The following is a 14,377-nucleotide window of genomic DNA, read 5'->3' on the forward strand; positions in this document are numbered from 1 at the left end:
CGGTCTATAATAGTTTCTGTATTCATAGATTGGGTGTAAAGCATGAGGAACAATGAATCCAATGAGAGAATGGGCTAAGCATGTGTTGTATAAATGGCCTCCAGTTCCCAACCACCATCATGCAGTACTTCATTCCAACAGACACATTTACCATGCTTGCAGTCCAATATTCAACCATTTCCCTGAAGTGTGGATTTATACTCCACCTTGTGGAATTAAAAGGAATAGACTGGTTTAAAGAACATGGTGGAAACCAATGATGTATATAAACCCTATATTGCTGATGCTATGTATTGGCGAATGAGATGCTTTGACGCCACTGGTCGGCCATATTGGCACTCTCCGGATGAAGCAGTCCAAATGAATGAATGGAATTCTACAGTATTTCAATTAAATGTTTCAAGGACAAAATTACATGTATTTAAATAATGTTGTAGTGGGGACAGTAACATTAGAACTTTAAACAATTATACTTTAATAAGGAAAACATTTAATATTTATTTTATTTGTATATTTAGCTCACATATAAGTATGCATCAAAGCGTCTAATATAATAAACTTGTCAATACAAATTTAGATGTTAAATAAATGCATTTCTTTAGCTTCCAAAGTATGTTTTACAACGGTTGGGTGTGCCAAGATGGAGGTACAGTGGCTTCAAAACAGGTTATCATCTAGTGTATATATAAATCATTGTTGGGAACTCCCTCTGGTCTTGGTATGCACCAATCCAATCCCCATGTGGGGGAGTGAACGGGTGCACACTTCTGGAAAAAGGGTAGAGAATACACTTCGACATGAATACATTATCTGAGCATTCTAAAAATGACCAGTAACTATTTATATCATTAATCAGTCTATAGTAAGTAGTGTGTTGAGAAATTAGAGCAGAAATCTGGACATCAGGTATGTTTCATCAAGGTTAAATTGGGTCATCAAAGCATGTAAAATTCACTGTTTATGTTCAAGTTGTGTGCTGAACAGGATCCCCATATATCTCCCTTGAAAACTAGCATGCATGGTTTTAAACACAGAAATTACTATGTTAAAAAAGAAGTACACACAACTGGCCAAAACTGGCAAGAGAGGCTACGTGTATTTATTAATAGTATGTACAATGTATACCATCATAAAGTTGACATAATATATTGACAAAGTCAAAGTATGAATATTGCCCCCTGCTTATTTGAGAGTTGTCTCTTGATAATCTCGCTCACCTTATGAATCTCTCATTTTATTGATTTCATTTAGTTTAATTTCATCATTATTCTCTATTAATTATCCTTAAAGTGTATCTGAGGCACACAGGGAAAACATGAATAAAATAGGCGTAAAAAATTAATACAACAAAAACATCAAAATCAAAACTATCATATATTTACTTATATATGTGGGTGTACATATCTATAAAAACAGTAACTACATGATAGCATTTTGTTTGAGCCAGAAGAAACTTTAAGAATTGATGGTTTATCTTGATTTTCCTTTAACAGTGTCACTGTGGAAAGTTGGGCATTCTTTCTGCTCTCTATCTATCTCCCTGTCTGTAGTGTCTTGAGTGTTATTGGATTCACTTATTATCATGCTTTTCCAGCCCATCACTCTCTATTCCTTCAACTGTGACTTTTTTCACCCTGTTACAGAGACACACAAACCTACTGTAGTACAGAAAATCAGATTGAAGGATATTTGGGACTTCAGAGTAAACAAACGAAAAACAGAATTGCCTCCCCCATTTAGCTCAAGGGTTGGAGTTTCGCTCAGAAATAAACATGTACTGTAGATGTGTGTGCATGTATATATTTTTGTATGTTTGTGTGCGTATGTATGTGTGTATGCACTTAAAGTGTGTGTGTGTGTGTGTGTGTGTGTGTGTGTGTGTGTGTGTGTGTGTGTGTGTGTGTGTGTGTGTGTGTGTGTTGAAAAATCTGGTAAATTGTGACATTTCAAATGAGTGTTTTAGTTTAGCATATGTCAGGATTTTATTGAATTTGTTCACGTCATTAATGGTAGTTCCAATTACAAATGTATTATAACTGTGTGTGTACTGTGTACATATATATCTGTTGTGGGTAGTGTGGGCATCTGTTTGTAATTCTGGTGGACTCTTCCTGCATACAATGTGATTGGTAACATGTACAATTGCAAGTGGCATTTGTGTGTCTGTGTAAACTCATACCTAATTGGCGTTATATATATATATTATGTACAATGTTTCAATGTGTATGTGTGTATGTGTACATCTTTACGTACAGTGTGAATACAGTGTGCAAACTATGTGTACCAAAATGTGAGATGTGAATACTTTGTATGATCAATATTGTGTTTGCGTGTGGGTATGTGTGTGTGTCTATGTGTGTGTAATGTGTGTGTGTGTGTGTGTGTGCATGGCTCAGGTAACTTGTCAGTTCCAGATCTTGAGGAAGCTGTCCCAGGACCCAGTGGCCACCGCCATGCCATCATCAGTCACACCTAGACAGCTCACGCGATTGTCATGGCCGGCTAACACTCCTGACACAGAGAGGGACAAACAAACAAGTGTTATCATATGGTGTCCTGGTTAGCTCTCTCATCAATCCACCATCTTGAAATACCCCTGAACTGTTAACACAGGGATCCCTTAGAGGGTTGAATTACATTTGACTGAGATCAGCTTGTGAATTGAAGTCTAACATCTCAATGAAATCAGAAGATATAACATTCCCTTTTAAGTTATCAGTTGTTTTCAGTCACGGGTCTGATGCATAGCCAGACACAACTATACAACAATGGCTGCCAGCTAAATGACAGCCGCCCGCTCCTACTCCACCCCACTGACCTGCTCGATCTCCCTTCATGGCATCCCAGATGTTGCAGTTGAAGTCGTCGTAGCCGGCCAGCAGCAGCCGTCCGGAGCGGGAGAAGGCCACGGAGGTGATGCCACAGATGATGTTGTCGTGAGAGTACAGGCTGAGCTCCTGGTCAGCGCGCAGGTCAAACAGCCTGCATGTGGCATCGTCGGAGCCGGTGGCAAAGGCGCTGCCGTTGGGAAAGAACTGTAGAGGAGAGAGGGAGTGACAGCCATGGGTTAGATCAGCTAGCATTAGGTACATTAGACACTCAGAATTAGCTAGTGCAGCTAACATGAAGGACTTTGGGAACGGTGACATGTCTTAGAGTATGGTTTCCTGGCTTAATGCCATGACATGAACCAGAAAGCAGGTCAGCACACTCACACAGACTGCGTTGATGTCAGACTCATGGCCCGTGAACGTCTGTCGGCACATGCTGTCCCTGATGTCCCACAGCTTAATGGAGGCGTCACAGGCTCCGGACACAAAGGTGCGGAAGTCTGGAGACAGGGACAGGCTCATGACGTCACCGCTGTGGCCCGAAAACACCGTGGTCTGCTGGCTTGTCTCGATGTCCCACAGTGCACTGGATAAGAGAACAGAAGAGCGACCCACTGGATTTAACAACTGCTATCAGATCATTTTGAGTGTAAGGTTAGGCTAGCTCATAGCTAGTTACAGTATAGACAATATACTGTAGTATATTTATATTTGCATTCTCCATCAGCCTTGGTTACTGATCTATCAGGACTCACCAGGTAGTGTCTCCTGAGCTTGTGATGATTTGATTGTCATCGATGAAACGACAACAGGACAGGTAACCTGTAACACAAATAAAAACATCTAGTAGAACACTGACCACACCATATCAATGTATGGTGCTCCTACTAACGCCTCGATCACACCAACAGCTTCACTGCATTTTGGTACACCAGAAGTACATTCATTTCCAATGGAACGCTGCGTTTGCCTTGCAGCATTGCGTTGCAGAGGCAGTTTCAGTGCGTTCTGTGCTGTGCATACGTTGGATTTATTGAACGAATGCGTCAGACTGTATGCGTAGACGGCTTGACAGAAATGGTAGCAGAATGTGAATGTTGAACTTTTGTTGCACACATATCCAGATGATGCTGCGTACCATTTTGCGAAATGACGCTGTAGGTGTGATCGAAGAGTAAGACTTAATTTCAACAATACTCGTCCTCCCGAATGTGAGTAATTTAAAAGCCCCAGGTGAGCTAGCGCTGTAACACAGCTAAGGGACTCACTAGGTTTTCTGGCTGATGTCTCAGCTCGTTATAATTGTGTTGCCCTGTGACTAATTAGCCATGTGAATTAAAGTCTTCCTTGTTTAGGGGTTTGGGACCTGGGGATCCCAGTGGGACAGGGAACAGGTAGGAATACTCAACTGAACTGCATACATAACCATATGTAGTGTCACTGGGGAAGTTAGAATCAAGGAGGTTCAAATAAACTCACATAACCGAGCTAAGACACTTCCATGATTTCTCAATAAAAATGAACACAAAATGACTCAAGCTTAGTCACATAGGTATTTGTGTGTAGTAATGCTTCTTCACCTGTGTGTCCGGGTAATTCCCTGCTGACCCTGACGTTGCCCTCGCGGGTCTTCAAGCAGTAGATGGAACAGATGTTGTCCAGACCTCCACAGGCCACGTAGTTACCAGAGGGGGCATACGCACAGGTCATCACCCAGGAGGAGCGCAGGGGGATAGCATGCATCTGGAGGGGGGATAAGAGTTGGTCACTGTGTGTCACAGAATAAAGGCCTGGCCATGGACAAGGAGAGAGTAGTATCATAAACAGGACCAGGCAGGAGTCCAGAGCCAAGTCCACATCCAGACAGAGCAGGAGCGTAATAGTAGTTCATTTTGCTTCCTCTATATTGAATTTGTGGGATCTTTTCAGGGGGAGCCATTGTATAATATAATGTACAATGTTTGAATGGCAAAGTGACTCTGGTAGGTTATGATGTAAGTAGAAGTATGAGATGAGTCAAAACACACAGTCGGCTCCCATTTCATTTCCAATCCCTGAAGGCTGCCTAGTTTGCTGAGAGTGAGTCAACCTTTCCAGGCCCCTTGGTGAGACCAGGGGAGATGTTGTTATTTGGGTGAGGCTCTCACCTTGTTAGTGGTGTAGCTGTCCCAGATGATCAGTTTTCCATCTTGAGAGGCGCTGACCAGGAGCCTGCGGAGACAAAGAGGTAGAGCCATTGTGTTATACCTCATCAGAAAGGACCGCTTGTACTGCCATGTGTGGTATATGAGTGAGAGAGTGTGAAGAGAGGGAAGCCCCCTAAGGGGTTGGCATAACGTTACACCCACCTAGAGTCTGTGCCCCAGTGCATGGCATAGATCTTAGCCAGGTGGCCACGGAGAGTGCGCCTCGTCCGCATCTGAATCCTCCCCACGGGATCCAGACCTGACGTTATCTGGTTGACACACAAACACACAGAAAAGCAATGTAAAGAAGACATCACAGGGTTACTGTGTCAATGTAATGCACTGTATTCAGATCTTTTTTTCGCATATCAGATCTTTTCACATTAGATCTTTTACAGAGCTAATCTAACTGGGCAAAATATCAATTAGTGAAAAAAAGATGAGAATTGGGCTGGCTGTCAAAACGCAGCCATACTCTCTTTTATGCGGGTATGTGTGATACTTACCTGTGTCAGGGTTGAGTCCCCACATGCTTTCCTGGCATCCTAAGAGACAGAGAAACAGAGAGTGGTTAGACAAGCATTAGCAATCTCTCTGAATCTCACCCAGGCAAATATCCCACCTCTCAATATGGTGTGTTAGGCCTACTCCCTTTTCCACCAACCCCCTTCTCTTCTAGACCCAATGGTTTTACTGCTTTCATTGAGATCATAAAGCGTTTCAGAGTAGGATTGCTGATCTAGGATATATCCTGTAATCTAAAAGGCAAAACTGATCCTAGATCAGCATGCCTAGCCTCTGGGACTCTTTGTAAATGTGTGCCCAGATCAGTAACATTCTCTGACACACGTACTCTTATCTGGTTCCTAAGTTGCTCCGCCTCCTGACGCAGCTGCTCCAGCTCGCTCATTTTGGATTGGTCCCTGGCCTCGTCGAAGTCCTCTGTCACTCAGTCAGTCACCTGGTGGGAACAAAGGATGGAAAAACAGCATGAGAATTTAAACTTAAAACATTCATGTAGATCGCCCAGACTGAGATATCAAGTTCAAAATTAGGACTCCATCTAAGAGCAGAAATGTCCAATTAGAATGATGGACAGTGCCTGCGTCAGAACAAACCAATCTTCTGCTTGTAATGTAATATGCGCTATGTTTGTACATGGCATGCGTATCAGATTGCATGATTTGATTGCAGTGTTATCATGGTGAGTAATCGACTCCAACTACATCAGAGGTCTCGTAGTCCTCTGCTGGTCTCAACCTGATCAATGGGTTTGATCTGATCATAATCATTTTGGCATGTTTCACCTGGAGGCTAGTTGTTTAACACCATCACAAACATGGCTGCAGAGCGGCAGCTAGAATCAGAGTAAATTGGGCATATAAAATAATACTTAATTCAGTATTTTAAGTGCACGGTTTACTAACATAGCACATCTAAAATACGTAAAGCTCTGTAATCTGTATATTTATGCTAGTACAGCCTTGTCTGGTTTAACTGTGGAGAATAATCTCTAATCTGGTATAATCTGAGAGAGCGCTTCATCATTTAATGGGCTCTCTTTGATATCCACGAACCACTTAATGCACAGAAACAAGATTAGAATTACTGCAGGCAGGCAGGCATTTATCATTCATTTACATTTACATTTACATTTAAGTCATTTAGCAGACGCTCTTATCCAGAGCGACTTACAAATTGGTGCATTCACCTTATGATATCCATTCATTACAAGCACATTGAACAAAATGTATGTGTGTTTGTGTTGTGTTCTAAAAGGGGGCTCCCAAGTGGCGTAGCGGTCTAAGGCACAGTATCTCAGTGCTAGAGGTGTCACTACAGACCCTGGTTCGATTCCAGGCTGTATCACAACCAGATGTGATTGGGAGTCCCATAGTGCGGCCCACAATTTGCCCAGCGTCGTCCGGGTTAGGCTGGGGTAGGCCGCCATTGTAAATAAGAATTTTCTTAACTGACTTGCCTACTTGAATAAAGAATAAATAAAATAAAAATGTTAAAAAAGCAGTTTTGAATCTCTATTTAGCATAGCTATCATTACATTTGGAATTTGCCAGTGGGATATTTGCATAATTACTATGTTATTACCTGGCTATTACTATGTTTTAACAATGACTTGTTAATGATTCAACATTGCTGCGATTATGGTCGATTCTAGTGGACACAAAATGTCATTGTTCAAGCTGCAGTATCAAAACGAATTAAAACTATTTTACAGCAAGATCTCGATCATCTAGTGAAATACACTGAAAATGGCTGACACTAGCATTATAACAAACTACATTTCCAAATTACAAAAATGTTCACCCGCTAGACCTCGATTGTTACCGTCACAGTTGAATGTGACTGAAAATACTATGGTAGGCCTATTTGTATTATTTAAATTCACCAAAACAGTATTGGCTGTACCATACACTTCCATATCAACATGATTAGCACTACAGATGTGTTTATGATCACATGCACAGGGAATTCGAAGAGAGAGAGAGGTTTCACATTCAAATCCTATTCAAAAATGGGCACTAGTATTTGCATGAGTTTGTGGGCCTATTCAAATCCGTTAAGACACTGATGAAATACCTCTGACCATTGTACTCTGCTTTGCACATTCTAATTTGCATCACTGTCGATACTGTACCTCTTTCGGTGGCGGTGTACCGGTACTTGTAAAACACGCATATTAAAAAAAGAAAATGCATTCACAGACAGGTACACTGCCCATACAGCAGTGTCTGGTAATATCACATTTAGTGTTCACATTTTCCATATTTCCTCTAATTCCAGTGCCTCAATGTTAACATTACCTAACACTCACATCACATGTGCCATGTTATTAAAGGCCTCCAACTCCACATACACAAACAAATAAACAGGAACATCCACATCATCACCATCTACTAGGCTAGGGAGAGGAGCAGTTAACTGGGTCATTGTTCCCGGTGGGAACCTCCAACCAGATGGATCACACAGCACTAATGGAAGGCGACCGGGGAAAATTGGTGGGTCCCAGTCTCCTGGCACAGCTGCTCATTTAGCCAATAAAGCACTGAGGGGTTGGTGGTGGTGCATCACCATCAGATACCAGGGTGGGAGAGGAGAGGACTGGGCATCATGGGATGGGATGATACACCATCGCCCACTGACATCATCAAATGACCCTTTTTTGGTTTCCTCCTTTCCCCAATGCTTTCTGGACAGTATGTGCAATGCAATCCACCTTGCAGGCAGTCACCAACCCAATCCGTTGTTGTCTGGACACACGTTCCAGTTCCTAACCCTCCCTCAAGAACATCATTTTAAGGGAGCATTTCTGGTAGAATTGGTTCAAGAAGTGTTTGTACACTAGTAAAATAATTTTGAAAGATGTATAAAATGATGCAAAACACAGGGCAGGGCTGGATGTAAATGATCCTTATTGACTATACGTGGTTGTGGACCTCAGCACGTGTCCTGTGCTGAATAGGTGGCCATCAATGTCACCATAATAGCTTATTAAGCATTTTCTCCAAGACAATATATTACCCATGACAACTGACAGACAGAAGCTACCTAAACTATAGGTCAAAGATTTGCTTGTCATTTGGAAAAAATAATGCAAAATACAGTATGGCCCCACCCCTTATGTTCATGCACAGTAAACGATAGCCTACTTGGTCTATTCGGTTGACATTTCACAGCGAACCAAGAGTGCTAAAGTAATAAGCACATTATATTAGCGTTATTGGATTGAGTGCATTTAAGCATAATTTTCTATAATAGAATTCTAAATAAATTCCTTGCATAAAATGTAAAATCCATTTTAAGGTCAAATTGCAGCATAGACACTGTAGAATAGCCCTCCCTCATCAACAAATAGGTTGCTTACATCGGCCTTGGGGCGCAGCTCAGACGGCTAGGCTACTCCCTCACTACAAGCAACAGTAGCCTACCCAGTACCCACAAATGTATGGAGGCTACTTGATATAGGTAGCTTTAAGGCTACTTGATGAATTTAAGGCCATAATTCCACGACTATAGCAGTAAACCCCTGGCATTCGTGGTTAATGGCACTGACACCCTGGCAACCGTGTAATTTTTCCAAGCCGCTAAATATGCAAACACTTTACGGGGTTGCCTGTGTTAATATAGGTTATCACAAGAATGTACAGCAAGTTATGCTATATGCAAATAGAAAAACATTTGGTACAGTGGGGAGGTTCGTCCATATGTCTATATTTAGGCTACCAAAACATACAGATGAAATATAATTTCAGCGAAATGATGAGCCTAGTCATGAATAGGCCCATCACTGGTAGGCTACATCATCCAGCCATCTTACATCCATGACAATTCTGACAGCATTTTATAATGGATGGCTACCTGTTAGGTAATGTTTCCGATGAGGTTGGTAGTCTTTCTCGAATACAGTCTGGATTTAATGTTTCAAAAAGGCTGGGGATGTTTATTGGCCCCTTTTTCCTTAGAAAAGAAAACAATATAGGGACAGAAATATGCAGATATTTTCAATATCCTCTCTGCTCCTTGTCTTCTCTAGATTTTTGCTCAGTGAATCTCCAATGTAGGCTACACATCAAATAAGTATTAGATCGAAGTACAGAGACACCATATCTCCGTTTGACTGGACTCCTTGAAAAGATGAGTTCTGCTGTTGTGTTCCCGTTTCCTCTTTAGAATGGTTTGCCTTTCTACGCCCGAGACCTTCATAAACTCGAAAACATCTTTGTTGGAGCGGATTGAACACAATTGCAATCTGTCCACGCATCAAAGAAAATGCATTGAACCATATGAAATTAGTAAATAGCTTTTTTATGACTCAGTTTTTCTCTTGATTGTGGTTTTCGTGATCCTCGCTTCCTTCCTCCTCTGCTAGTTCGCGGATATCTTCCTCCTCCTTCTCTCCCCTCACTCCCTCGCTTCGTAATGACCGTCGCCTCCTCGTCAAAAAAATGAATTATTAAATAAATTGCCAAACACAGAGGCTTAAACTCTTGAGAGAAAAATTTAAATGATATTTTAAAAGCGACTGGGCTATCTTGCCGGAGGAGCAGGAAACCCACCCATTGGTACACAAATTAAAAAAAACATGCAATAGGCCTAATGCATATTCGCATGAGGTGTTCTTGTATTCAAAGCTCTAAATTGCAGTATTGTAATAAAATAACGTCGTTTCAGATTAAATCACCCGGTCTGCGCTTGCTAACGTTAGATCTCGTAAGCACGATTCAACCACACCCATTTCGGAGAGACTATACCATTTTAAAACCCCCCTCTGATGTCTACTCGATAGGCTACGGGTGGGATGACTCTCAGATGGTCCTCGATCTACTGCAGATCTTGAACATCACAGGGCCGCATTTGTCTCCTTTATGAGAACCCTTTTCGTGTCTTAGTTATTGATTAGGCCTACGACTATATCTCTCAGTACAGTGTGCACTTATAGCGTTAACTACTTCCACTGTAGGAAAATTACTGCAAGAGCCCACCCACCTAGAAAAAAATAACTGTTGAAGTGGCTCCAATCGGCCTCAATTCATCACTCATAGCAGATTTCTTACTTCGTCCCCTTCACGTTTTGATTAAACTACTTGTGTAATTAATACCTCATAGTAGACTAATTACTCCGAAGCACTGTATTATCCCTGGAGATGTAGGCTATACACCTAAGGATTCTTTTATAATTAGCAGATGTGTGTGTGCGAGAGCAAGGCCATAGGCTGCTGAGAGCTGGGTTTTTATCAAGCCATGGTTTTATATTCATGATAGTGAGTAATCCGCTCATTTCTAAATCCTCTGTCTGTCCAGATTTTTTTTAAACCTTGGTCTTTATTTACTGTCAAAAGACTGTGTGAAGGTTACAGTGTGATAAAAAGGTCAGAGACCTGTGCATGCACACACACACACACACACACACACACACACACACACACACACACACACACACACACACACACACACACACACACACACACACACACACACAAACAAACACAATTCATAATATGCATAATCATTATTCTTATATCTAATGCATTTTTAAACTGTCATTGAACTTAGAGACCCACACAACACACACACAATATATACATAATAATTATATTCTTATATTTTAATGCATTTGTAAGACAGGAGTAAACCAGAACCAAGCAGCTGGTACTAAATGGCCATATGGGCCTGAGAAATATATTCCCATGGTTTGACTAGAGCAGACCATTGTTTAACCAAACATACCATTAATGATAATTTATAATAATGCCCCTAGGGTGGGGGGTTACCTAGGCCCTCGATCAGTCAAAAAAGCTAACTCAATTTCAATTTGATATAAGTATGCTTACTCTCAGCAAACATAATCTGATTTGGTGGGCTGACCCCAGAAATCTAGTGACTGGTTTTGGTTGAATGGGAGTCGGGATCTGCCAAAGTCTGTGGATAGGTAAATGATCAACACACATCTAAAGAGAATGCATGATTTGCTCTTGTTGACACTCTGTGTGTCAGTGTATTCCAAAAGGTCATTGGAAAAGTCGAAAGGTGTACTTTGAAGTTCAACAGAATACAGTAGACTCTACCATCTCTGGATCTGGCTGCAGTGCATTCTGTCAGACAAAGGGGTGATATGGCTTGGACATCCAAGGAAGTGAAACAGCGAGGCTGCAATATTATAGGCAGGGACAAGCATCCTTCCCCTACACAAAGTAAGGCAATGGTATATCCCACCTGCCCTGTCCCTCTGCAGGCCATAAGGGACTGTAGTAAATGAGGATAGGTTGCCTAGCAACAGCAAGGGCTTGAGCAAAGAGATGGACACAAGGAGCCATACATCCACAGATTGAAAATACACATGCATGCAAATATTATATATGCCACTAAAAATGTCTTACTTAACTACACATAAGCATAAATTATCAGATGTTTTTGTTCCAATAGGGGCTCCCCTAATCAGAGCAAAGTCCACATTTAAAATGCTTTACTTTTAAAGGCATTGTTAACCGGAATTGCATCCCAAAACCAGGTGACCGCTCTTATCTTTTCACCATAAAGCTTTGATTAAACCTTTAGATAAACACAATGGTGCATTTCGCTCTCCATTTTTTTGCAAGCAAGAGAGGCTGATGCTGATTCGATGCTCAGTTCTTTGCTTAAACAGTGGGTGGCAGTGAACATTCAACAAAACAGAGACCATCATTTTCATAAAATGCGATGTATTCTTATTTTAAGAGAATGTCACCAACTATGGCCATGAAGTCCTTGGATACGTTGTTGGGTCACATCAATATGAAGCCCAGTTCCTAAGGACACTGACTGCAAGAGTAGGATAGGAACAGTGTTGGTGAAGCTACTCTGAAAATATAGTTTACCAAGCTACCAATTACTTCTCACTGGAAGAAGTTAAGCTAAACTAAACCTACCCTTAATGGCCCAGTGCAGTCACAAACGTGCATTTCCAACCTGGACTCAGGGGTAGAAGTAACAAAGTAAATGTAAATCCAAGACAACGGTCGCAACAACAGGGTCAAAGTTGAATGTCTCTTGCTCCTTCCCGGAAAAAGCAATGGCTATATACATTTCTGAGCACACAGTCTCTCCTGGAGCTCGGTGTCCTGGCTCAGCCTGGTCTCCAGCAGCTTCAGTCCTTGCCGGTCCCCCATCGGGAGATTGAAATCATCAGGCAAGGACAAATCTTCTACCGACCCATTGGCCCATCGGTCCGATACCACCCGGACCTATAGAAAAAAAGAAGCACTTAATCACTGTCACACCCCTAAAAACAATTATACACCAAAAATAGATATGCAAGTTATGTTCTCACCTGATTGCCCACTGTTTTCTTTCTGGTCTTTGCATTTCTACCCAGAAAAATTCAAGAAAATTGAAAAAGGTTAAAAGTAAATTGCAGGTTACTTTTTAATATAATTACATACTGTGCAAAACAGGACAGACAAGCATAGTCTCATCTGTGCTAAGTGAATGTACTACATACCTCCATGGCTGTCATCCACATGCTGCTGTGGTGAATATGATCCTGGGGCTGTCCAGTCTCCTAATTGAAAGACAGATTACACAAATAAAGGGTCTTGTGTCTCCTCTGAATGTACACACTCATTCATACATGGTGCAAAAAAGTTACTGTTCATATTTTAAGTCAGTATGTTCTTACCTTCATGTCTACCGCCATCATTTGGCACGTTGAAGTGTCTCAATGTAGGCCCTGTTTGAAACAATACATTGAAATTAAATAATGTGCACAAAAGAACAGATAGGATAAGTCATCTGGGAAAAGTGAATGTATTACATACCTCCATGGCTGTCCTCCACATGCTGCTGTGGTGAATATGATGCTTGTCCTAATTGAAAGAAAGATTACAATAAAGGGGCCTGTTTCACCTCTGAAATTCATTCAGTACTTAGCAGGAGAGAATACATCCTCCAATGGATTTTTTCATGAATAATGCTTCACTTACTTGTATTCGACCTCTTGGCCCCTTGAAGTGTTATAGGGGAGAGAACTAATTCTAAGAAGAAAAAATACATAAGTACAGTACATTTGGAAATTGACCAGGAAAGCTGATTATGGTTCAGAAATGGAACTTCGCATATAATCAAGCATTTAAAAAAATAAATTTTACAATTTTCTAAAGTCTACGACCCCCACAAGCGTCTTGGGACTTGTCTGAAGTCGGTACAGCCGATCTGCCAAATTCTGCCTGTAGCGTCCGAACAGTTTGGGCTACTACACACTAAAATGACCCATCTGTGTAAAGGTGAGACTCTCTCACGAACACATACCCTTGTCTGAAGGTCTCCCGGTACCAGTCAAAAAAAATATGGAAGTTTATGGAGACTGTTTTGTGCCAAAAATAAGGGATTACATACATGTAAAAAAATGAATAAAATGTTTCCTGACCTTTTTTAATATCTATCAGATATAGGATAGAAACTTCCTTTAGATTGTTTTGGGGGGATATCTGTTGTTCAATGTAGAGAATCTGTTATTCAATGCGTTTGCTTTGGCTAATAGCAGTAACGGCCCCAAAAAATGTATCAAATTTTCAAAATCAACTTTTTCTGCTTTGGCTAATAGCAGTAAGTCAACTTTTTTTGCTTTGGCTAATAGCAGTAACGGCCCCAAAAAATTTATCAAATTTTCAAAATCAACAATTCCATATACAGTGCATTCGGAAAGTATTCAGACCCCTTCCCTTTTTCCATATTTTGTTACGTTACAGCCTTATTCTAAAATTGATTACATGCATTTTTTTCCTCAATCTACACACAATACCCAATAATGAAAAAGTGAAAACAGGTTTTTAGAAATTTTTGCAAATGTAAATAAAAAAATGAAAC

The 14,377-nt window shown here is 41.0% G+C and overlaps 1 protein-coding gene across 1 annotated transcript; it reads right to left on the minus strand.

Annotated features, from left to right (window-relative positions):
- Positions 1–1,077: 1,077 nt before the first annotated feature.
- On the minus strand, positions 1,078–10,252 carry LOC120045148 (guanine nucleotide-binding protein G(I)/G(S)/G(T) subunit beta-2-like). The gene is made up of 10 exons (XM_038990071.1): positions 9,395–10,252; positions 5,871–5,978; positions 5,524–5,562; positions 5,180–5,286; positions 4,979–5,042; positions 4,412–4,574; positions 3,587–3,653; positions 3,216–3,417; positions 2,819–3,035; positions 1,078–2,511 (listed from the first exon to the last, which is right to left on the minus strand). Exons 2-10 carry the CDS (start codon positions 5,925–5,927, stop codon positions 2,405–2,407), a joined length of 1,023 nt encoding a protein of 340 aa, XP_038845999.1. The 5' UTR covers positions 5,928–5,978; positions 9,395–10,252; the 3' UTR covers positions 1,078–2,404.
- Between the last annotated feature and the right edge of the window lie 4,125 nt (positions 10,253–14,377).

Source organism: Salvelinus namaycush, chromosome 3 (genome assembly GCF_016432855.1).
Source record: "Salvelinus namaycush isolate Seneca chromosome 3, SaNama_1.0, whole genome shotgun sequence".
Classification (NCBI taxonomy): domain Eukaryota; kingdom Metazoa; phylum Chordata; class Actinopteri; order Salmoniformes; family Salmonidae; genus Salvelinus; species Salvelinus namaycush.